This window comes from Thrips palmi, unplaced genomic scaffold, assembly GCF_012932325.1.
Source record: "Thrips palmi isolate BJ-2018 unplaced genomic scaffold, TpBJ-2018v1 HiC_scaffold_5, whole genome shotgun sequence".
Classification (NCBI taxonomy): Eukaryota; Metazoa; Arthropoda; class Insecta; order Thysanoptera; family Thripidae; genus Thrips; species Thrips palmi.
Window position 1 is genome coordinate 13,778,561 of NW_023144632.1, and position 22,029 is coordinate 13,800,589.

Consider the following 22,029-nt stretch of genomic DNA (forward strand, 5'->3'; position numbering starts at 1 on the left):
ATGACCATGACATGTGTCACACCCCCCACCCCCTCCCCTCCCACATATGGTGTCACCGGAGTGAGGTAACAGTTGGCGTGATACGGCGGGGCGGGCGGGGTCGGCCGTTTAGGAGCTTCACGCGCTTCACGCGCTCCACGCCGTGATCGGCCAGGCTCCATCATCGGCGAGCTCGCGTGGGAAGCGGGCGGCAGCGCGGCGGCCGATGCGGGCGCGGGCACTGCGCGGGCCGCGGGGCGCGCTGACTGGTACGGAGGGCCGTTTTGGCACTGGGTCGGGGGTGGCCCGGCTGTGGCCGGAGCTCTGAGGGTCAGAAGGGGTGAGGGCTGCTGCAGGTGCTCGGTGGCCTCGGCAGCCTCGGCCAGGCCATCATCGCCCCGAACTAGACCATTCACGAGGGGCAGTGCCCTCGGCGGTGCCGGTGGGCGGGCCGCTGCTGCTGCTGCTGGCGCCACGCTCCCGGGGCGGCCGGGGGCGGCCGGGGGCGCCGGGGCGCCCGGTGAGGCTCCCTACGGCGGCGCCGGGGCGTGGGGCGGCAGCAGCCTTGGAGGCAGCCTTGGAGGCGCACAGCAACAGCAGGACGGGGCGCGGCGCGCGTCCCGAGGACACGGTGCAGCGATTGCAGCGATAGCGCAGTGACGTGACGAGCGGAAAAACACACTCACTTGCAGCCGTTCTTTGTCCGCGAGGGCCGTGTGCACCGTGCCACACACTGTGCTGTGCAGCGCGTGGCGATGGCGCTCTGGTATGCGGCGCTATGCGTCATGGCGCTTCTAGGCCCGGCATTTCTACTAATGACGGTAAAGCGACGCCCGGCGACGCCCAGGGCAGCAAGGGTAGCCCCGGCCTGCATAATGTGGGGTTGCAGTTACCACTCCATGATGGCATCGGTTACCCCGCCCCGCCCCACTGAGCCCCTCGCAGGCCTCACACAGGGCCTCACAGCAGCGCGCGCTCCAAGGGTGCTGTCGTCGCTCTGTCTCTCTCGCACCAGTGGCGCGCGCGCCGTCGCCCCGTTCGGTCCCGCGGTGTGCGAGAGAGACGGGGCGGGCCTGGAGGCCTGGAGGACCTGGAGGGCCCTTGGGGTTGTCCGTCTGGAATTCTTCCAGAATGCCCCTCGCGAGCATCAGCACGAGTCGTTTTCGTCTCTCTGTCTCTCTCGCACTCATGGGACGGCCCGCACAGGTGCGAGAGAGACAGATCGAAGAAAACGACTCTCGGAAACAGTCTACAGACGAGTGTTCAATTAGATTGGCCGCCATAACCCCTTTTGAAGGCAGCCGTACTCTAATCCCCGCGGGCAGGCGGCCTGGCTGCTGCCTACTCCCGGACAGTGGCAAATTGGACATGTGGCCAAGTTTCAATTACCTGTCGGATTTGGTCCCTGACGGCCGCTGTCCGTCCACGGACTCGTCCGCCGTCCGTCCGCCCGCCGAGACCGCCCCGCCGCTTGGGTTTTTTGTTGCTCCTCTCTCCCTCTCTCTCTCGCTGGACGCTATACCGGGTTCACACGGCCAGCGAAAATCCCATATCATTTGCCGCAGTCTGCCTGCTACCGCGCGGCTACCCGCCAAAAATCCCAATTTGGATTTGGGAAGAAGCCTCTTGGGTCGAACGAAGAAAAATCTCATCGCCGGCGACGTGTGGATGTAATATCATAATCAAAACCACGGATTTGTTCCATCCCCGCCCCTTCATTTCAATCATCAGTCTTTCGGAGCCCCAAAGCCCCGCGCCACGAGTTCGATGACCTGGCTCAAGCGGAGCGTGAAATTCGCTTCATGGCGAAAAGAAATGCGTCAGAAGCGATCGGACAAGTTGGTTGCAGTTTCGCCGCGGGTGTCGCCGCCGCGAGTGCCGCGAGCCTTGCTGCGCCGCCGTGGCACAAAGGCCAGGCCTTATCAACATGCACCTGCCGAGTGCCGACTCACCGGCGGGCATAGCCAGGCAAGCCAGGCAGGCCAGGCCCGCGGGCTGCACGCGCCGAGTGCATGCAGGAAGGCGGCGGCGCGCGTTGCCAGGGGACAGACTGCGCGAGCGGCAGGGGTTCGAACCCAACTTGTCGTCCTTTTGGAAGAATAAGCCCGCGGTGGTGTTGTTCCGTTCCTCGTGTTCCACGCACGTCCGTGGAATCGGCCGTCGGCTACCGCGAAAAGAAGCCGCCGTTCCGACACGACCTGCAGCACCGCGGCCTGCACGGCCTGCACGGCGGTCCCTTTGTCGGCGCCGCCGAGTGCACCGGCCGCTGTCTCTCTCGCACCCCGACGGCGCGCCCCGTGAGGGTGACAGAGACAGGGCGACGACGGACGAGCGTGTGCCCGCCCCCGCGCCGCGCGGATTACCAGCCGACTCATTCCGAGAGTCGTTTTCGTCGCTCTGTCTCGCTCGCACTCATGGGGCGCGCAGGCACTGCCAACCTCCCCGCAAAAACAGGGACGTGCCCTTCCGGCGAGGCGCGCGCGAGCTGCACTCTGCACCGCTCCGATAAGGACACAGGTCTCTACAGGCGCCGCGGCACCGCCACGGCACTTCGGCGAGGCCGGCCGGTGCCGCGCTGTTATCACGGACGGCCCTTTAAACGTGTTTGGGGTCCGGCTAGGCTAGGCCTTCCCTCGCCGCGCCCTTGCCCCACTTCGCTAATGCCATTCCGAGCCGTTCCGCCCAACCGGCGCCAAGAAGTTGGAATCAGAGTTGCCTTGTTTTCCTGTTACGATCGCCCCCTCTGTAATTTATCCCCTTTTCGCCGTGAAGCCAGGCAGGCAGGCAGGCGGCCCGGTTTTTTAAAACGCCTGCACCCCGGCGACCCCGGCCGGCCGCCCGTGACACGCGCGTCCCCCGTGTCCCCCTTGTAAAATACGCCGGCGATTTCCATATCGGCCCGGAAGACGCGCGTAGCGACGTGCAGCCTAGGACGAGGCCGCCTTACCCTAGTGAGTCCCCAATTAACAGGCCGCCGTGACGACCGCCCAATAGAGTTGTAATGCCGCGCCGGGTGTCGAGAAATCTGGCCGCGAGAGCAACTATTTGTCCCGAGTCCGGCCGTCCCCCGACTCCACTGCGGCGGGGCCGCTGGCACACTGCGGGGCCGCGTTGCGGCGTTCACATGCATTTATGCCTTTGACGGGCGTTGCCACGCCTGGGAGCCCCGGCTCCGACGGCAAGCCGACGGCGAGGGGCTGAAAGCGAGGCCAGCGGGGCTCGGCTCAAAGGCGGCCTTTGTGTGCCTCACGAACGACTTACAGTCAGCCCTCCCCAAGTGTAAGGCGGCCGTTCGGTCGTTGCACGCCCAGCGTCGCCCAGCCCGGCCTTTTAAAAGGCCCTGCATTGTTCAAACGCCCAGTCGCGCCAGCCGCGCCCAGCGGCCTCATTTACATAGGCGGGCGTTAGTTATTTTGGTGGTCAGTGGCCCCAGTGTCAGTCCGCCTTCCACAGGTGTTCTTTTTCGTCTCTTCTTTTTCCCATTTTTAAATTTTTCCTTGATGGTAGTGCGTATATATACTGTGTCTGAAAAACTGCCTTTAGGCGTGAACCAACTTTGTTGATCCGCGTTCAATTTCATTGATTTTGACCCAACAATTCTTATGAGATTGCATTGATAACTTTCTGTCCGATCAAAAAGAAATTAATTTGAATTATTTAATTTGCTGTTTACATTTCGGTACTTAGGGTTTATGTTATGTAAGGATTTTTTTTGAAGTTAAACAAAGTGTAAAATGTAATTAGTTTATTTTTCCCAACAATGATATACAATAAAATCCTATACTTAAAAACACGAAAACAAGTTTAAAAAGGCTTTAGAGATACAGTCTCTTCTTAAATCACACCCCTGCCTTTTTGCGAGTGTTTTCGTTGTACACAAAGATAATGGGGCTGAGATCAGTACAATCAATCATTAAAATACATCACAGCAGTGTTATGATAATTAATTATATAAATATCTTAAGTAACATGTTAAAAATAATAAAAGAAACAAGCGAAATCCAATCATGGAGTATCAGGAAATAATCAAGCATCCTTTGGCATAGCGCGACCAGCGGCGCCTGCCAGTCCTTCGGGGCGGCCTTGGCGACGAGGCCCAGGAAGGCCGGCCAGAGGGAGGGCAGGGCCGCGGCAAGGCATCGGCGTGGCCAAGTCCCCCGAGGCGGCCGAAGCGAGACGCAGCGAGGCCGTCTAGGGGAAGGGCCAAACCCGTTATCTCTAGCTGGACGACATGATTGACAGGACAAGACAAGCTGCGTTCCCAAAAACGCACAGTTGATTTTTTTAGTATAGCAGAATTGATAAAATGCGGTCTCTTAAATATAATTCCACATGATTTCGAGAAACGCAGAACAAAAAGAAAATAACAATTTAAAATTTCACAAAGTTAAAACATTGATTTGAAACACATAAAAAGGCCCACGTGAGGGGGTTACAACCTAATAGAATCAATCTCGACCACTCTAATGACTAGCCTGAGAATTGCTTTTTCTCCTCTTGGCAGGATTCTCTTCGTGCTTCACGTCGGATCTTGACCGCTTCCTGACTTGAAGGAATTCTGCAACACACAAAAACAGCACTCATTAGTCTCAGAGTCGAACCACGGCAGTGAGGGGCGAGGGGGCGAGCGGGGCAAGTGCATTCGGCTTTCGCGTCCGACGACCTTCATTGCGTCACCACCACCCCGTTGGCGACTTCCTGCGCCGCGCGGCAACGCCAAGCAACGCGAAGCGACGCGCACTGGCCGCGCTGCCGCAGCATCCCCCAGTGTGCCAGCGCAGCCAGCGCTGCCAGGTGCACCGCGAATCGCTGTCTGGCCGCGGGACGGTTCCCTTCCCGGCGGTTCCCAGGCGCGAAGGTCGACATGGTAATGGGCGGGGGTGGGGGTGGGGAGGGGTGGCCGTTTAAAGGGAAACGCACCCCATCAAGGCGCGCGGCCGAGGAGAACGAGGACGCCGTCAACGAGGCGCACGCACGGACACACACGGCATTACACGGCCCGTTGACGCGACGTCAAGACGGCCGGACGACCCGCGAGACGCAGAGACAGAGCACAACGGCCAGGGCACGGCCAGGGCACGGCCAGGGCTACAGGGCCCCAGCCTCGGCCATGGGCGTGGACGCACACGTGAGCCGGCCCGAGAAAATAAAATGCTCCACAAGATGATAGTCAAGCGTCGGGCCAGACGGGCCACGCGTCAGGCGGCGCAGCTCAGCACAGCGTCCGGCAGGGGGCGAGCGGACGGCAGCAGGACTCGCAGCCAGACAGACCGAAGGACGCTGTCCTGCGCCACGCCGCGCCACGCCGCCCGCTCCCTCCCCCGCCGTGCTCAGCGCTGTCTCACCGCATCCATCCCTCGCTCACAAAAACGAACACAAAAGGGCGGGGGGAGGGGAGGGGCACGGCGCACTGGGATTTAACTCGGTAAGTGCCCCTCCCCTCCCCTCGCCCAGGGGTCACTCCACTTGCTTGCATCTGACACAGCTGGGTCGGCCCGTCGCGGCCCGTCGGCACACAGGAAAACCTCGTGCAGTTTTCCGCTTTCCCCGCACTCGGCAACGCGACCCGCGGGGCTTGAGGGGCACCGTGTGGCGGATGGGAGAGCGGAGCACAGCGGGGCCGAGGCCGCTCCGCCGCGAGCTAGCCAAACTAGACGGGCCGGGCAGCCATCGGGCAGCACGGCCCCCTCGGGAGACTGAGAACCGGTATCGGCACCCGGTGCCGGCCAAGCCCAAGACGGCCTATCTAGCTCCGCGGAGCCCCGCGCCGCCCGGCCGAAAACCGCGCGGCCGAAGAAAACTCGCAGCCTCAGCCACTCCGCGCGTAGGGTCAGCGTGTTTGCTGATTGCACACATCTCCGCGCCGCTCTGCCGTTCCGCGTCCCCGCAGCGCGATAAGATAGCCGGCAGATAGGCCGCCAAACTGCAGCGCGCTGCGCGCTCCGTGACGGCCCCCGCGACGCGACGCGACGCACCCTCGCTCTCCCACACTCCCCCGCGACGCAATATCGACCCGCCATCGATCCGCGCTCCGCGGCACAAGACAGGCACGCGTCGCGACCGGCGAGGGGTGCGCGGCCTGGCCTGCCAGCCTGGGGCAGCCTGGGGTGCATGCGGGACGGCTAACGAACCAACGCACTCAGCCGCTATCGCCACCCCGCTTGTGTCCAACTAAGCTACGCCGTAACGCTGCGCGGTGATGGGCCATGCCGGGCCGAGCGCTTAGGGCCGCGCCCCCGGCCTGTTGTTGCACCCCGTCGGCCTGACGGTGCCTGACGGCCCGTCGGCCCCTCCCACTCCACGCCAACGGCCGCCAACGGCACAAGGCGCTTTGGGACGCCGCCTTATCTACCAAACGGAACGGGGCCACGACAAGCCGCGTGGCCCCGTTTCTTTTTTTCGGCGCGCAGTACACTAGAACACCAACACCACGGCGCCGTCGGGCCAGGTCGCAGATTCGCCGACCGCGCCGGGTGAAAGTAGACAAGCGCGGAAGCGCAGCGGCTTCGGGGGGCGGCAGGGAACGGGGACCGCGAAGCACCGCGAAGCACCGCGAAGCACCGCGAAGCCTCCGCGGAGGGGGCGGAGCGACCGCCAACAATGCTCACCTGTCATGGAAGTTTGCCGGACCGGCGCCGCGGGGCTGGCCGCCGCCGAGCTGGTGGTGGAGGCGGGTGGACTGTTGAGGTCCTGCGCCGCCAGCGTCGCTGGGAAGATCTTGGCGGGCACCGGGGGCGTGGCGGCCTCGGCCGTCACGCTTGCCTCGGGCTGCTGAGGCTCGGGGCACCGGTGGACGTCGCGACATGGGACGGTGGCGCGGGCGGTCTCCAGCCTCCGGTCCATCCGGGGCTCCAGAGGCTCCAACCGGGGCATCTTGTAGGCCGCCGAGACGGTGCCGGTGAGGACCTTGCTCCAATTGTAGCGGCCCGCGCCGGGGCCGTAGCGAAGAGGCACCTCCCGGGCGAAGTCGAAGCCCCACCGCTCCGCATCCCGCTCCCGGTGCTCCGCCAACTCCTTTGCGGCGAAGGCCCTACTGTCGTCCGCGGAGGACTTGCCCCACAAGTTACGGCAAATCCGAGCGCGGGCCTCGGGGTCCGGCCGGTAAGGGCGGGCCACAACCGCCTCACGAAGACGCCGCATTTCAGTCAATGAAAAGGGATTTGACACACGAACACTCATTTCATATGCTGGAGTAATCCAAGGGCAGGCGCACTGGTCACTAACTGCTGGCTTGTTTCACGACACTACTAACACTTTGTCGCGGGGCGAGGGCCGGAACGGGATGGCAGGCGCGCGTCCGCTGCCTTCGTCTACTGAGAACCGACTGCGCGCCGCGCTGCGTTCGGTTGGGCTCGGCCTCGGCCGCTCGGTCGCTTCGGCGGCGGCGTGTCGCTGCGCGCTCGGCTCGGCTCGGCGCGGCTCCACGCGCGTGGCCCGGCTTGAAGCCGAGCGCGGTGACGAGTCGAGCCGGTCCCCCCACCACTCCGCCGGCCTAGCCGGCCAGCGCGGCCGCGGCACCGCGTCTACGTCCCCCTCCCCCTCCCCTCCCGCATAGCGTGTGGTGCGTTTTCTGATCTATTCCCATCTCCGTCCGAGACGGGCAGAAAAGCAACGCAAACAACACTTCACTACGCAACCGCGGCCGTGGCTGGGGAAGGCTAAAAGGCCGCGACAGTGACGGCATGGATCTTTCAGCCACGCGTCCGGCGCAACGAGCGCAACGGCACCTTGCCTTGCGTCGTCGTCGCCTGCGTCTTGCCAGTGGCCTGTGTCGCCAGTTTGAGTTGATTCGCTGGTTTTGGCTAGAGCCGCGTCATGCCTCGCGCCCCCAACCACGAACGGCCTGAGGCCGCCAGGCCGCGCCCCGCGCAAGCCGTTGCACTTACACAACGCTAGGTCGGGGAACCAGCTCTGGGCGCGTTGGCCCGCTCAACGTCGCGACAACGAGTGCCAAAAAGTCCGCCCCGTTTTAATCCCCGGGCGCGAGGCCGCGGAAACGCTGCGGGGAAATCCAGCCGGAGCGAGGGACTGTTTGAAAGCAAATGCAGCGCTTTTGGTCTTGCTGCCGCGCTGCCGCCGGCGGGCCGGTGACGGTTACGCTGACGCGACGCCAGCGCGGCAGGACTGCAGGACTGGCGCGCGGCAGCACTGGTGGCGCGCTCTAGCGGCGAGCCGGCCAACTCCGTCCCCAGCGCCGCACCGCACCGGCCCCCGCCTCCTTCCTCCCCTCTCCCTGCGGCCGGCGGTAAAGCACCGGCAACTTGAACTTGTTGGTTCGAAAACACTGATAGTCTGAAAACACACACAGTACATGGTTCCTTCGACCACCATCGGCCTCTCCTGTTTTGGATCATGTTTGGATCTTGGACTGCGACCGTCGTTGCACCCCGCCGGACGGTTGGAAGTCGAACGAGGACCTCCACGATAACCTCCCCGTCACGCCCGTACCGCGCCGCCAGCAGCGCCCCCATGGTGCGGACCGTGCCCGTCGGGGTGCTCCTGGGCTGTTTCCGAGAGTCGATTTCGTCCCTCTGCTGTCTCCCTCGCACCAATACGCGGGACGACCCATGGGTGCGAGAGAGACAGTCTCTTGGAGTCAGTTTGCAAGGGCGCCGGCATGGCTTCTTTGAACAGAGCGAGCTGCTGGCCGTTGGGCGCGGACAAACAGGCGCCACGGCCCGCCTGCCTTCCGGCGCTCCGCAGCCCCCCTGGCCGCCGCGCCCGAAGGGTGGCCTACGCTGCCGGGCGGGGACTTGAACGCGGGACGGGGCCGGTAGCGGCCGACGCCGTCGCCCCGTCTCTGGCACACTGGCGTGCCGGATGGGGGAGAGAGAGACAGCAAGCCGAACGACTCTGCGAAATCGTCTGACAGAAGACACGGCCAGCAGCGCCAGCAGCGCCAGCGGGGAGCACGCCGATAGCCGGGAGTAATTGATGGCGGCGAGTGTCGGGTCGGCGCAGGACGAAGGCTGCTATCTTCCAGGAGTCGCCACCGTGCCGCAGAGTCGCCGTGGCCCCTCCGTGGCCGGACGGGACGGGCCGACGGGCCACTCAGGAGCCGATAGGGCCACACAGCCCACGCGTCGCGCCATCGCCATTGTGTGCCGAACATGCAGGCGATGCTGGCAGGCGAGGCGAGGCGACCAACACCCCGCCCACCGTGACCGGGGTCGGGGCGCGGCGGCGCCAGGGTGGTCCCGGGCGGGGCGGGGCATGGCCGTGCCCGAGTGGTGGCTGGCGCCAAGACTGTTTCCACGGCCGGGATCGGGTTGAGCTTGACAGGGGAGTGACATGTTTGTTGGCGGTGGCCAGCCAAGGGTCGGGGCCTGGATACGCAGCCAGTTGTCCCTGTTGGGTTCTTCTTCGATAAGGAGAGCGTTTTTGCTACGGGGGTTGATTTGCGCCACCACCTCTCCACCAAACGATTTTTTTTCCAGTCGTGCTGTGAGCAGAAGTAAAGCAAGAGGCGAGCAGAGCGCCGCAAGCCGAGAAGCGATTGTGAAACTTGACAGTTCGTCCCGACGGGAGGCGATGGGAAGACGAAGGCGGACGACGGGGCCCTGGAGAAGACGACAAGAATGTCCAGGGCGGGGAGGTGTGGGTCAGGCGAGGATGTTTTCGGAGCCAAAATAGAGGGGAGGGGAGGGGAGGGGGAGCAGGTCAGCCCTGGCTTTGGCAGACACGGCAGACACAGAGGCTCCAGCCAACCGGTCCACGGAGTCCACGGTCAAGCGGGCCAGACGGAGAGGAAGAATACCCCGCCCCGCCAGCCCCGCCAGCCCCGCACCCGCATGTCGACAGCCCCGCGTCAAGCGGCATTGTATGGCGGGCGCGGGCGGACCCCCGCTTCAGGTGCGAAAGACTGCGAAACCGAGAAAAATTGCGGGTCGACGAGAATGCGAGAATGCGGCCCAGGCCGGCCGAGTTTGCACTTTGCTTGCCGTTTGGTGTCACTGTGTGTCACTTGTCTGCACTCGCACTTCGCACTTCCTGCTGCATAGGAAGTTGGAGGCCTCGGCAGCGCGGGGGACTCCAGAGAGGACTCCGGGGGCGCGCGACTCGGTCGGACGCGGCACTCGAGCGGCGGTGGCGGCAGTGGCGGCGGGGGGAGGTTGGCCGCCGGGGTGGCCGTCGGGGAGGCCGGCCCGCGCATTGTTTCCTGCAACCCTTGGCGGCGACATCTTCCGCGACACTGCGTCCGCGTATAAAAATATTTTCATTAGGATCTTGTAGCGGCCCGGCGAACAAAGGCCGCGCGCGTTTATGAGTTCGACTCGCATTGTTTACGGCGGCGCGCTCGCCAGTGGCGCGTTCGCGTTCACGCTTGCGCGTTTTTAACGACTTTCCAAACGGAGGAGGCCTCTTGAAGGGGTCGCTGCGCTGCACGCCCGGCCGAGACTGCCGAGAGGGGCCAGCTGCGTTAACTCTTTGACAGCAGCGGGGCGGCGGGGGGCGGCGGGGGGCGGCCGCGCGAATCCGATGGGTCAAGTGCCACTTGTGGGCGTACGCGACACTCGACTCGACGCTCTGCAGACTGCCGGCGTCGCGCTGCCAGCCGCCACGCCTCGACGCGCCCCGGCGCGCCTACTGACCGACCCATGCGATTGGCCCGGATTGGCCCCGAGGCAGGCCAGGACCGCCAGGACCGGGCACCCGGCCGGGGCACTCCAGAGGTCAGCCGAATATCGCACCGACACGACCCTGTGCACCGACCAACGACCAACGGCCCAGGCTGCACGGCACCGCCGCGTGCTGCCGCGTGCTGCAGTGGCGTGCACCCTTCGGCGTCATTTCGAAGCGCGGGGATGCAGTCGGCACGGACATTTGGGGGCAGCTTATCCTTTCCATTTGCCGACGCCGCGACGGGCACGCGATCGTTGCGCGCGTCTGTGTCTGTGCGTGTGTGTGTGTGTGTGTGTGTGTGCGTGTGAGTGTGTGTGAGTGTGAGTGTCCGCGCACGCGTGCGTGGTCGGTATTGTTTCCAACAGGCCGATCACTGCCAGAAACGTCATTTCATTTCCGGTGGTGTGCCGGTCCACCCCGGTCCACCCTCGCACCGCGCTGCACCCCTCTAGGTACAAGGGTGCCATCGCCACCACTCCGCGGTGGCATCGCTTGCACCGGAAGCGCATGCTACCCGGAACCGCAGCTTAAGTAAATAAGCGGCGATTCGGTTCATTTTCAGTGGAAGCGAGTCGGGATCACCCCGTACAGCCGTACAGCAACCTTCCCTTTTTCGCCGGACTCGCGGACTGTCTTTCCTCTTCCGGGACACTCTACCGGAATGAATTCGGCCGGCCGGCCCGCGCCGTGCGTGCTGCGTGCTGCCAGCTCTGCCGGTGCCGCCCTGCCCTGCCGGCCAGTGCCGCCTGGCTGCCCGCGCCACTCGCGGCCGCACGCGTGATGCACTGGATGCACTGGGGGACGAGACGGGATTGCTGCGCTTCTTCTTCTACACTCGAACAAACTCAGAGACTCAGACCAGTTGCCAAATGTTGCTGGATTCCATGTCGAGCGGCCGCGCTTCTTCGGTTCGCACGTTTGCTCGTTCAGTCCTCCTGGCCGGTGTGGGATGATGGATGTACAGTATACCCGAAAGATGACTGTACCGGGGTGTGCAGCCTACCAGGGTGGGTACAACCAGAGCACGATGGCTGTACCCCTAGGTACTTTTCTCCAAATGGTACATTCATGGCACGACACCTGCCTCCCATTGGCGGGCCGCTTAGCTCGGCGCTGCGGCTGCCGACGGCCGAGTCAGATCGTCCTGCCTCCTGGCGGCCTCCTGACGGCCTCCTGGCGGCCACAGGTCCGCATTTACATCTTCGAGGTCCATCGAGCCGGCACCGCCAGCACGGCATGGCGCGGCATGGCGCGGCACGCGACGCGGGGTGACGCGACGTCCGATCAGATAAGAGCTGTTAACATTCCGACCGAACGCGGCGAACGCGGAGGACGCCGCCATATGGCCCCGGTGCGCCGCGCGGTGTGCGCGCTATCGCGCCGGCCCGCGTCCATCTCCCGCGCGCCCGCGACGCCGCGAAGCCTTTCGGCGAGGCGGTGGAGGCCGTGGTGGATGCCCAGGGGGTGCCAAAGTGCCGAAGGAGCTAATGGACACAGCAGGGGTTCGAACGCTGGACATCCGGTGCGAGATCATCGAGACAAACGGCCGAGCACCGAGGCCGGGTCGGGTCAGAGCAGGGTCGGTCCTCGTGGATGCCCTCCGCGCGGTCACCAGCATCGTCGTGCTCACCATGATGACGGTGCTCGCCGTGTTCGCTGCCATGATGCAGTGCCCGAGAGTATCCGTCCGTGCCGCCAACAAAGCCTCCGCGCGGGCTGGGCCTGCCTGACGGCCTGCCGGGCCTGTTCGCGGCGTCGCGTCGCGACGTCGCGGCCATCTCGATCTCGGAATCGCGATCGCCCGCCCGTCTCCGTCGTCGGTTTGTCGCTTTGACGCGCGCGCCAACGTCATGTGTCTGTTATCGCCGAATCTGGCCGCGGCGCGTCGTATTGTGACAGTCACCGAGCGGCGGGGCAGCCGAGGGGGTGTGGCACAGGCAGCCAGGCAGGCAGCCAGGCAGGCAGCCAGCCGAAAAGGAAAGGAAAGGAGTCTGGAAGAAAGGGAGGTCTGTCTGTCCCCGTGCGTCCCCGCGCGTCCCCGCCCCGAGGTGACCGTTTCACGCCTTGCCCGTTGTGTTCCGGTTTCGAGTGCTGATGGCGATTACCGCCACTTGATGATATTCATCGCGATTTAACGCTTTTCTTTGTCCCTCCTTTCTCTTGTTTTTACTTCGCCTTCTTTTCACCTTCTGGAAAGCTTTCCTCCCCGGCGCGCAAAAAAGTAACCAAACCTATCTCATTTCGAATCTTTGCCCGTGCTGTGCGAAAGGAAAAAAAGAAAATAAAGAAAAAGGGGAAAGCAAAAAGGGTTGGTATGATGTAATTTTTATAAATAGTCAAAATAGTGCCTCGTCACGGTGGTTCTGGTCGGGCCGGCTCGGCCAGTCTGGGAAGGCGCGGCGAGGGGAGCTAGACATGCAAATGGCGACAGAATAGTGCGACTCCGATCACTTCATCAACGAATAATGCGGCCTTAATTGCGAGGGGGCTGGATGTGGGCCCGGGATGGTCCAGCAGCGGCCGGAACCACTTACGTGCATGCCGACCGGGTAGAACCCAGCAGTCGATTGGACCATTCTCGACTTGGATTTCAGACCCGACACTCGACGACGGCGTTCGCGTCGACATCGAAAAGACGCAGTCGATTCAGATGGCCTGATTTATCCGCCTCGGCCTGACCCCCGACCTTGGGACATGTGTTGTCGGCTGGCGGGGCGGGGCGGGGCGGGGCGGGGTGGGGCTGATGGTGATGAATCGGCTGTCGGGCCGCGAGACGCCGCGAGACGGGCCGCGAGAAAGGCGTTTATTCATCCGATCGGCACTCATCGACACCCCGGCTGGAAATGTTGCACGACAATGACGGCCATCACGACCATCACGGCGAATCACGCTCCATTACCGCGGGACGTGGACGTGCTGCACAACCAAGACGTCACCATTAGGGCCGCCATGTGTTTGTTGTGATTGGCAAACGAAATGGTGCGTGGCGGTGCGACGCGTCGTGCAGAAATAAATGAATGGCGTTTTTGGCATGCCTTCCCGCTTTTCGGAACCAGTGGCGGAGCCAACACTGGCGGAGCGACCCGCGCGGGTGCGCCGACGGCGTGGCGGCCGCACCCTGCCTGCCTCCTTCTTCCGGACCGAGACCCACCACGACGACGACGTGCCACGCCGGCACGGCCGGCACGCAGCACAGCGCGTGCTACCTGTGCAGAGTCATCCGGCAGCCCCGCCCCGCCCCGCCCCGCATGTATTAAAACGCGACGCGTCGGCCAGCCGGCAGCGGAATACATTTCATGGCTCCTGATTTCCGACGGCGTCATGGCGGCGGCTTGGCGTCGGCGGGCTCGTCGCCGCCATCCTGGAGTCCACGATGGCGGTGGCGGCCGCGGCTCATTTTCGAGCGTTCTGCGGTGTTTTGGGCCGATAGAGTGACGCCAGCGTCCCGTCCCCAGCCAGCCAAGGGCCAAGGGACAAGCCTGCCGGCTGGGGGCCGGCTTCACATGCTTCACATCCGCAGCTCGGGTCACGGCCCAAAACTGTACATGCGGTGGCGAGTTGGAACCCCTATGGCTTGAACTTGATGCTCCGACTGCCGTCCACGAGGACACCCAGACACCCCCAACGCAGGCATGCCACTGGCATGGGCGCGGGTGGCTGGGCCAGGCTGGGCCAGGCTGGGCTGATGCGGGCACCGCGAGCAGGGGTTGCTAAAATAGGCTTTGAAAGGCAGCATTGTCGCTTCGTTCACTTCGTTACCGTGGCCGATAGTCGCGTAGTCTGGTCGACGCGTCGGCCTGCTGCGGGCATGCGACCCGCGAGGAGTGCCCCCCATGCTCGGCAGGCTGAGCGGCCCGCCCCCGCAAGCATGGAGCTGACTGGATCGTGTTTTGCGGTGCTACGAGTGACAGGCACGCCGCGGTGCCGCCAGCCGATGCCCCCCGGAAGCACCTGCCCGTGGCCGCGGCCTGCCGCCCAGTGTGCCACGGTGTGCCTTACCGCCGACGTACCGCATCACGCGCGCCACGTGCTCCAGGCCTCCGGGCAAGGTGATACCGGACTCCGGCGCTCCGGCCCGCTCCGGTCGAACGACGCGAATGATCGCAGACGCGTGCGGCGGCGTGTCATCTGCCACACACACACACTTACACACACACACACACACACACACACACAGCACACAGCGCGCGTGGCCGCCGGCCCCAAGTGTTTTGTCTTCGTCTTGCGGTTTTGGGTGATGCGCTTGCATGCGTGCGTGGCGACGGGTTGCGGCGGGTGGAGTGTGCCAACTGTACACTTGCAAACAGTCATCGGACAATCTCTGGGCTAAATTCTTTTATGCTCCAACAGAATAACATTTTTTTTAAATATATATATTTTTTTTAGCTAATTGGATTGGGCCTCTCTGGGCGAGTATCGATTTCGAGGCCGTGCTGTGCCGGCAGTGTCGGCTAATCGGCCTCCCTTTCCCCGGCAGATGGCGCGCCACTCGCTGCGGGTAGTACCGCACGCGCCTACTCTCCCAAGCACTCTCTTTTGCGTTTCATGTTTGCTTTTTCCAAGAAATTGTTGGAAATGGAACGACGCGTCTCGCGTTCATTCATGTCTGACGTGTTTAGTATCATTCATGATCAAATTGGGGTAAATTGGAACGCAAGTTAAATTTGATAATTGATTTATTAAATGTATTTTATACTTTCGTTGGGAATCATCTATAACATATTCAGTCAGTCCAACATAATACAAAAAAATAAGACAGAATGAGAAATTTACACACAATAATATTGCTGACAATGATGTTGTGTTTGCGGTGAGCAAATTATTACTACTACATTTTGATAATTATCTTAGAAAGAAGCCAGTAACTGTGTCAGTGACAGTTCATGACTACGTGCGATCGCATTGGTAAACCAGTAATCAACACAAACTAAGAAATAGAAGCGTAAACAGGGACAAAGTAAAAAGGATGTTTATCGAGGTCTTGCACACGAGTCCTGTGGCACAAAATTGCAAACAGGACACGTCTGCGAAAGCTAGCGAAATCCGCAGAAACTGGTCTACAAATAGGATGCATCGTTCCCATTGCTCTTTAATCAGAGCTAACAAAAGTTCATCATTTGCTAATATCATAAAAACTAAATTTCAAAAAACGAATGATTCGTTGAAAGCGTAGAGATTGCCACATTCGACTAGAAAAGGTGAAATGCACTCCAAGAAGACATGAACCAAATGAAATTGATCCACGGAACGGAAACAGAGTGCCTCGTGCTTTCTGACTGTTTCGTTTCCCGTGGACTACCAAAGGTTCCCTGTATTCCCGGAGCATTTCTTTCAAAAGACTGCATCGCCTTTTTTGGTACCAAGCTCTGAGCTACTTCAGAAGAAATCTACATACAAACAAAATAAAGTACAAGGAAAGAATGACAGGTCGGTCCGCTCTGGCGACGTATCGGAAATAAGTCCAAAAAATCAGCGACAATAGGCTACTTCCCGCGCTTCCAAGCGAAGCTCTTACAATGGCTTTCCCAATCGCCCTCGTCATCTTTCCTCAGGAACTATCACAAGCAGTCGTGCCCGGCGATCAGGGTCCCAAAAACAGGCGGCAAAGTCCGACACAGCGCGTAGCTCCCACAAACTCCGAATAACTCTGATATGTCATAGACAACAACTATAGCTAAACGTCTGAAATTAGAGTCCCCATGCCACGAATGGGGGGGATGCAGAAACTCAAGAGGAGTTGGTGCACGATCCCTGACTAGCTGTGGCATAGGAAGTCAATTCACGAGGCGGCCTGCTGGCCTGGGCCTTTGAGGTCGCCTAGCTTCGCTAGCTTCGCAGCTAGACGGACACGGAGCAGGGCCGGGCCGGTGGCCGGGCCGGGGCTGGCGACGCGTTGCCAGTCTTGACAATGGACTCGCTCGTCGAACACCGTCTCGTCCTCCAGAAGTCTGCAAAACAGAAACAAAGGATGTCGTCACGAAACAAGCTCAAAGATAAGCCCGTGGTGCCTCCCCGGCTTAGTTCCCAACAAAAAAGAAAAGAAACCCAAAACCCGCAGACGGCAGTTGACTGGGTCGGTGCACCGCGCGCACCGCGTCACCGTCGGCGCAGTGATTTACCACCGCAAAGCAATTTAGTGTCGGGCCGGTGTGGCGGGGCGGGGCGGGGCGGTCGCGTGGCGGGCACGGCGGGGCGGGGGAAGGCGCCGTCGCGTGTCTTGCAGGTAAGCGCGTCGCGACGCCGAGGGGAGGAAAGAAAGGGAGGGCCTCGTGTGTGTGTGTGTGTGTGTGTGTGTCTGTGTGTCTGTGTGTGTGAGCGTGTGTGCAGGGCGAGCCCAAGGGCGAGGTCGGCCGGACTGCGAGCAGGACCCAGGGTGCAGCTCCGGGTGCTCCACATGCTGAACCTGTCCCGGCCGCCGTGCCGGCCGTGCCGGAGGGCGAGGGCCAGGAGTCCGCCCTCCTCCTTCGAGACTTGGAGACGCACCCCAGGTAGAGCTGCACTTGCTGCGTACTTGCATTGCAGTGTACTTGTCGGGGATAATTCAATCAACAAGTTGGGAGGATCGATAAGAGTGGCTGTCCTAGCCTCGCCAGTGTCGCGACGCGAAGCGCAGCGGTCAAGGGGGCCTGCGGGAACACCTTCAGGAGGGCCATTGGCGCGGCAGCTTGGCAGCGAATGAGAAGCAGGAGAACGACACCACCGACTCTGGCTGGCTCCGAAATTCCCTCCAAAATTTGAAGACGACCGAAAGGCCGCCAAGTTGGTAACCCGGATACAAGCGAGGAAGCGAGGAAGGGGAGCGGCCCCCCCTCCCTCCCTGGCCTCACCCGACCCCACCCCACCGCACCGCGCGCTCCGCGCCATTCCCCCACCCGGCCGCCGTCCTTCGCGCGTCCTCCCTCCCCTCCGGCCGCAGCCCTTTTAAAAGTTCCAACGGCTTTTTCAAACTGCACGTGAGCGCGGGCCGCGCGCTGGGCGCGGAGGCGCGGGAAGTGATAGGACCTCGAGAGCACGGAGTGCACGGCGGGGCAGGGCGTGCAGGTAGTCACGCGGGCTAGGGCGTGACGTGACGAGGCGTGACGAGGTGTGACGTCAGAGGGGCCGGCACGATTGGCGCGCAAACGGGCGATGCTGGGGATGACCGTCTTGTGTCCGTGTCCCGCGGGACGGGCCGGGCCTGGCCGAGCCGGGCAGGGGCCGCCAGAGAGGCCGAAGTGGCTTTGGCCGCTTTGGCGCGCAAAATGGAAACGAGTCTCACCTGTGATTCTGGTCTGGACGGGCACGCTGTGGGGGCCCAGGCCCGCGTGGTGGCCCGCGTCGTGGGGGCGTGGACTGGAGCAGCCAGAGTCTCCGCAGCAGGAGTCGTCCGACTCGGATTCCCACGACGACTCCGGCGTCGTCGGCGTCCTCGGCCTCCTCAGGACGGTGGGTGAAGACAGGTGGGCCAGGGCGGGCGATGTCGGCGATGACGGCGACAGAGTGGACGTTCCTGACGACGACGAGGCGGTCGACGAGTCCAAGACGGCGGTCGGCGTGGCGGGCAGGGGCGACACCAGGGCGGGCAGGGGCGTGTTGGCGTGCACGGGAGAGGCGGCGGCCTTGGTCGCTGACGGACGCACGGCGTAGGGGTGCCGCCGCGCCTTGCCGGCCTTGACGGGCTCCCACTGCCATGACGACGGCGCCGCGGACGGGGCTTCCCGGCTCATGTCCCAGCCCCAGCGACGCTGCATCCTGGCCTTGACGGCGTCCTGGTCGTCCCGCAGCAGGCGCTGCGTGTCGGCGGCGGACGGGGCGCCGAACAGGCAGCGCTTGGGGCCGGACGGCGCGACGAAGGCCCTGGGCGTGCGGACGGCGGAGCACCGCGATGACATCATCTTGAGCGCGAGGGCGCCACAGCCGACGTTGTTGTTGTCGTCCTGGCTGAACGACGACGTCCTGGACACGAGCAAGGACACTTGGCTCAGCGTGAGCATGTTGGCGGCGGACGGCGGCAGCGCGATGCACGACATGGACGATCCTAACGACGGCTGGACTTCGCGAGCTGCATGGGCGTGGCGGCGGCGCGGAGCACGACACCCTCCTCTTGCTGGTCCGGTACGGAATGAACACCGGGGCGGGCTGGGCTCGCGGCCGCGGCCGCGGCTCGCGCGCGGGCTCGGTTCGGGGCCAAGCCTTGCTGGCCTCCCCTCGCGCCGCGCTGCCGGTGGCGCGCAGGCCGCAGCCAATGGCGAGCCGCGACTCGCTGCCCCCACCAACTTCCCCTCCGCTCCTGTGCGATTCAAACTCAACGGTCGTCTCGGCGTGGAGCCGGCACAGCCGGTGCGGCGCGCCGTGCCGGCCGGCGTGTTGCTGGGTGCAGAGTGCGTCTGTCCCCGTCCCCCGCCCCCGCCTCGCCCCCGCCCCGCCCACGCAACCATCAACGGTCGCATCTCTTACCTGTGCCGATCTATTCATCCCATCCTGCAGCAGCCTGGCGTGCCACGGCGTGCCTGGCCGGGGTAGGGCAGGGCAGGCCGAACCTCACTAGGGCTGCCAAGGTCACAGCCTCGCGGGGCGGCGAGCGTTGAGACCAGGGCGGGAAGCTCGCCGTCAAGGTGACGTCTGGGGTGGCTTGGCCGAGCTTGGCCGGGCTTGGCGCAACACCGGGCCACCGCGGACCGCGGGAGTGGCCGTGGCCGTGGCCCCGTCGTCGTCGTGACCACCGCCAGCGCCTCGCGGAGAGGGTGGACTTGGACAGCCCTAGTCGCGGTTTGATGGTTAACGTCTCACCGCCAGGGCGGGGCGCGGGGCGGGGTCGCGGGGGCCGCCCGGCAGCTGGTGAAGCTGCAGGCAGGCAGGCAGGGCTGCCGGGGGCTGCAGGGTGTGCCGATGATGCACCGGTCATCGCGGCAGTGCGGCACCGTCCCTTCCCTCCAGCGCCTCTTTGTCTGCCTCGCTGCCTCGACCACTGAACCACTCGACGATCGATCACACGTGTATCCACGTACTTACCGCTGGTTCTTGCCGCGCACCACCCGCCACCCCCGCACTCAGCCACGGCCACAAGCCAGCGGCAAAGCCCGCCAAAACGCGACGCGTCTCGTCACAGCTGATGGGATCGCCTTGCCAACCCGCCCCGCCCCGCCAGCCCCGCCAGGAGGACAGCGCTGAAGGTCACCCGCGGCTCCTTCTCAATAAGATGATGTGCGGCTCGCTTACTTAGCCCGCGTGTGTGTTTGTGCATAGCCGTGAGTGTGTGTGTGGCTGGTGTGGGAGGGGAGCCTTACCCGTTCCCGCGCGACTCGTCCCGTCCTCTCCAGGAAGTCGGCGCGAAGACTGTCGCGCCGTCGCCGCGCCTTTTGGGAAGAGGCGGGAAGGCGACTTGGCGGCGAGTTCGGGGGGCTTCATTGACGGCCTGACAGTGGCCCGCCCGAGGGCCCGCCCCGCGGCGCTAGCCCGTAGTGGTAATGGGAATGAGTGGCGGGAAAGGTCTGCACTCCCGGCGCGCCGTCGCGCTGGTTGGGCTGCCTATGCTCTCGACGACAGGGGCAATGCAGTCCGCTCCGCCGCGCTGACCCACTGGCTGGGAATCCGCTGCACCGCGGCCAGCGGCACCAGCGGCCACGTGCCCAGGGCCTTCCTGGAACACGTTGGGCAAACAGTGGCCACGTCAGTGGCCGGGCCGCCGGGCCGACCACCACACTACACTGTTATTGCTGGCTTTTCGCAGGGTGCTTCACTGCGTGTGTCGAAGAGTGGCACGGCAGTCCGGAAGATATCGGCACATCCGGCTTGCGAAAACAAGAAAGGAAAATTCGGCGGCCGTAATTGTGATACTGAAAGGCATTTCAAAGAGTGTGCGTTTTGCGTGAGATACAAGAGGCCCCGAGAAAGAAGGCGAAAGGAGAATAAAAAAAGAAGAATAAAATAAAAAGGCGGCCCGCTTCCTGCCGCCCTGCCGCCGGATAGGAGCGGGACGGTTGGGATGCCATTTCATCAGCCCTCTGGAGAGAGCAGCGGCGCAGCAGCAGCTTGTGGGCGGATTTCGAGAAAAAAGGAAAAAGGGGGAAGCGCTATAAATTAGAGGCGTTTCAGGCCAGCCTCAGCGTAGCCAGCGCCTCTACTCGTCCGTCATGTTCACACGGCCGGAGTGTCGCGGCGTCGGCGCGTCGCGGCGGTTGGCGCGAACATTGATGGATGTCCTTCATGCAGTCCGTGTGTGCTCACCACCCGGCCTCCGGTCCGGCCTCCGGTCCGGCGTGCGGGCCAGATTCCCGGGGATAGGAGGCTAATTAGGCCGCGGCGGGCCGGGCGGGCAAGATGCTGCGACGTGACGGTTTGGGTCCATTCGCGCGGAAAAGCGGTGAGCGGCAGCGCTTCCTCGCAGGCTGCGCAGGCTGCGGGGGCGAGCACCTCAAACAGTTTCGCGAGAAAAAAGAAGGCAAAAAAAGAGAGGATCCGCACCAGCTATGCTAATGAACGGAAACGGCGGATTGACGTATCAAGGCAAAAACTGGCGACATTTCCGCCGCGTTGCGTTTCCGCCGCGGCGTTCCTCGGCGCAGGCCGAGGCGCAGGCCTCCTCGCGGCGTCGCCCCGCGCCTTTTCGCCTTTTCGTCATCGCATCGCGATTCCATCCGCGGCCTTCTTTTTGCCTTCCATCCATTCCGCGCCGCTTTTTGAGAAACAATTAAACGGCGGTTGGACTCCTTGCGCATACACTGTGGCGAGGGTGCTTGAGTCTCGGCCGGAAGGGGATTTGAACCAACAGGCAAAGCAAGGCGGGTCCAGCTCTGCAGCCCAACGCGCCAGGACGAACAGCACTCGGGGACCGAGTTTTTTGGAGGCCGATTCTTTGACACTGTAGGCACAAGTTGGCGCGGAGGTGCAGTCAGTGGCGGATCCAGAGGCGGCCTTTGGGGGAGGGGGGCAAAGTGGCACTTTTTACCTACTTGCTTGCCTACATTTGAGGCGTTATCTAGGTTTGGGGGGGGGGGGGGCACGCTGGCGTGTACTTGGGAGGAACGACATGGCGAGTGGCGCTATCGTTCTCTCCTCTCATCCTCTTAGATTCCCTCTCACGTGCCCGCCTGCCCGAGAGGGCTACCACTCGAGTTTTTGACGCGCACAAGACTACGAGATTACGAGGATTGCGCTGGACTACGCGGGACTACGCGGGGCTACTTGACACTTCGTGGGATTGCGTGGGAATAGGTGAGATTACGTGGGACTGGGCGGTTTGCATCCCCCTGCCAGTTACTTCGATATCTGTTTTGCCCGGGATTTGTGGCCCTTCCAGGCGGCTAACTTGTGTCTGCAGGGGGCTCTCACCGTGGTGACACTAGGTGACACTAGGTCACTCCTCCCTAGAGCACAACCGGAAGTCTACCGAATTTGCGTCCGCGGAGACGGAATGGCAAGGGCTTTGCAGGGCAGGTGAGATAGCGG

At 63.0% G+C, this 22,029-nt stretch overlaps 1 protein-coding gene and 1 long non-coding RNA gene across 2 annotated transcripts; both read right to left on the bottom strand.

The window, feature by feature from the left end:
- Window positions 1–3,709: 3,709 nt before the first annotated feature.
- Window positions 3,710–7,329, bottom strand: LOC117650933 (cyclin-dependent kinase inhibitor 1C-like). Its single transcript, XM_034394583.1, has 2 exons — window positions 6,588–7,329; window positions 3,710–4,537 (listed from the first exon to the last, which is right to left on the bottom strand). Exons 1-2 carry the CDS (start codon window positions 7,156–7,158, stop codon window positions 4,443–4,445), a joined length of 666 nt encoding a protein of 221 aa, XP_034250474.1. The 5' UTR covers window positions 7,159–7,329; the 3' UTR covers window positions 3,710–4,442.
- Window positions 7,330–15,260: 7,931 nt separating this feature from the next.
- LOC117650560 lies at window positions 15,261–18,140 on the bottom strand. Its single transcript, XR_004588048.1, has 2 exons — window positions 17,861–18,140; window positions 15,261–16,550 (listed from the first exon to the last, which is right to left on the bottom strand). It is a non-coding gene; the product is annotated as an uncharacterized LOC117650560 (long non-coding RNA).
- Between the last annotated feature and the right edge of the window lie 3,889 nt (window positions 18,141–22,029).